At 36.5% G+C, this 1,462-nt stretch overlaps 1 protein-coding gene across 1 annotated transcript in view; it reads right to left on the bottom strand.

The window, feature by feature from the left end:
- LOC106678988 (motor neuron and pancreas homeobox protein 1) overlaps positions 1-958 on the bottom strand; it is a 91,716-nt gene extending 90,758 nt beyond the window's left edge. The window contains exon 1 of the mRNA XM_067052805.1: positions 642-958. Within this exon, the coding sequence (XP_066908906.1) occupies positions 642-894 (253 nt within the window). The 5' untranslated portion in view covers positions 895-958. The remainder of the gene's footprint in view (positions 1-641) is intronic.
- Between the last annotated feature and the right edge of the window lie 504 nt (positions 959-1,462).

The following is a 1,462-nucleotide window of genomic DNA, read 5'->3' as shown; positions in this document are numbered from 1 at the left end:
TTGCGTTTTCCAGTTTCGAATTGATGTCTTTTCCTGTCTAAAGTCAGTAAGTATTTAACTGTTTTGAAAAAAAAAATAAAAAGGTATATTAGCACCATGAAGTAGTTTATGATGATCATTTTTATTAATAATATTGTATAATTTTTTTTTTAATCTTTCAATAAATAGGCATAACAAAAAAATAATATTATATGATTTTTTTTTTGTTTCATTGCTTTGGTTCTGTTATCTTTTTATTCTTTTTCAATTTACGTTATTTTTTCCCCTTATTATTTCCCCCTAAAATATACGTAAAATACAATATTAAATTAATTTATATATAAAACTCAATTTATTTCTATTCGATAATTTTGATTTTTTTTATTAAAATATGAGTACATTTAATATAGAATTTTTCGTGCGTTTTCCAATTTCGAATTGATGTCTTTTCCTGTCTAAAGTCAGTAAGTATTTAACTGTTTTGATAAGAAAATAGAAGGTTATATTAGGACCATGAAGTACTTTATAATGGTTATTTACCCAGTAGTTTAATAGCATTAATACAATTTTTTTTATTAAATATTAAAAGGTCCTGTTAGCATCATAAAGTAGTTTATGATGGTTAGTTTATTATAAGGACATGAATATATATTGGTACTCACCAGGTAGGTGGAGCCTCGGGGCGGCGTACAGCATCCTCGTGGTGGCGAGCCACTCCAGCTGGAGCTGCTGGAGAGAGCTCTGCTTCTTGTAGAGGGGCGGCTGGAAGGCGGATTGGGGCTGGAAGGCCGCTGGAGGCGGGGGCTCCGAGCCGGGGCTGATGCTGCCCTGCGAGCTGGCTCTCGAGTCGGACAGTAAGGACTCGATGCAGAAGGAGGTCCGCCCGGTCCGCTTCGACTCTTCGTCAAGGGCCATCCTCTGCTACTGAAGGGCCGCAGGGATCTCGGTGCTCTTCGCCGCGGGCTGGCGGGGACTGCCGAGTCTGCCTCTCTCTCCCTCCGTATCGATTTCACGCCCCCCCCCCTACCACCTTCTTAGTCGTCCCGATTGTCTCGCTACTATCGTTGTAGTAATGGAGGCAGTAATCCCCACCGCGGATAAATTATAAGCCAGAGAGAGAGAGAAAAAAATCTATAATCCTGTACAGGATTCTCATGACTAAGGATGGGATTTTTATTTAATAATAAATTAGAAATATGTACATAAATATATGTTTTATTCTTAGAAGAGAATCCTAGGTGTTAGCATCGGGGATATTGCGATCTTAGCAGAAAATGTTATTTTCACACAATGTGAAGCTGTGATACTAAAATTCAGATTGTCCTTGATGATGACCAGATAGGCCGAAACGTAATGTAATATGTTCAATAAAGAAGATTGATACTATTTGGATAATTTTTGTTTTATTAATAAAACTAATAAATATTCATAATTTATCAATGTTATCAGTTGTGAAGCGTAAATTTGGTTCATACAGGAATAT

Source organism: Halyomorpha halys, unplaced genomic scaffold (genome assembly GCF_000696795.3).
Source record: "Halyomorpha halys isolate HHAL.00 unplaced genomic scaffold, Hhal_1.1 Scaffold171.1, whole genome shotgun sequence".
NCBI classification, from domain to species: domain Eukaryota; kingdom Metazoa; phylum Arthropoda; class Insecta; order Hemiptera; family Pentatomidae; genus Halyomorpha; species Halyomorpha halys.
The sequence above is the reverse complement of the archived record's forward strand: the minus strand, read 5'-3'. Positions and strand labels throughout refer to the sequence as shown.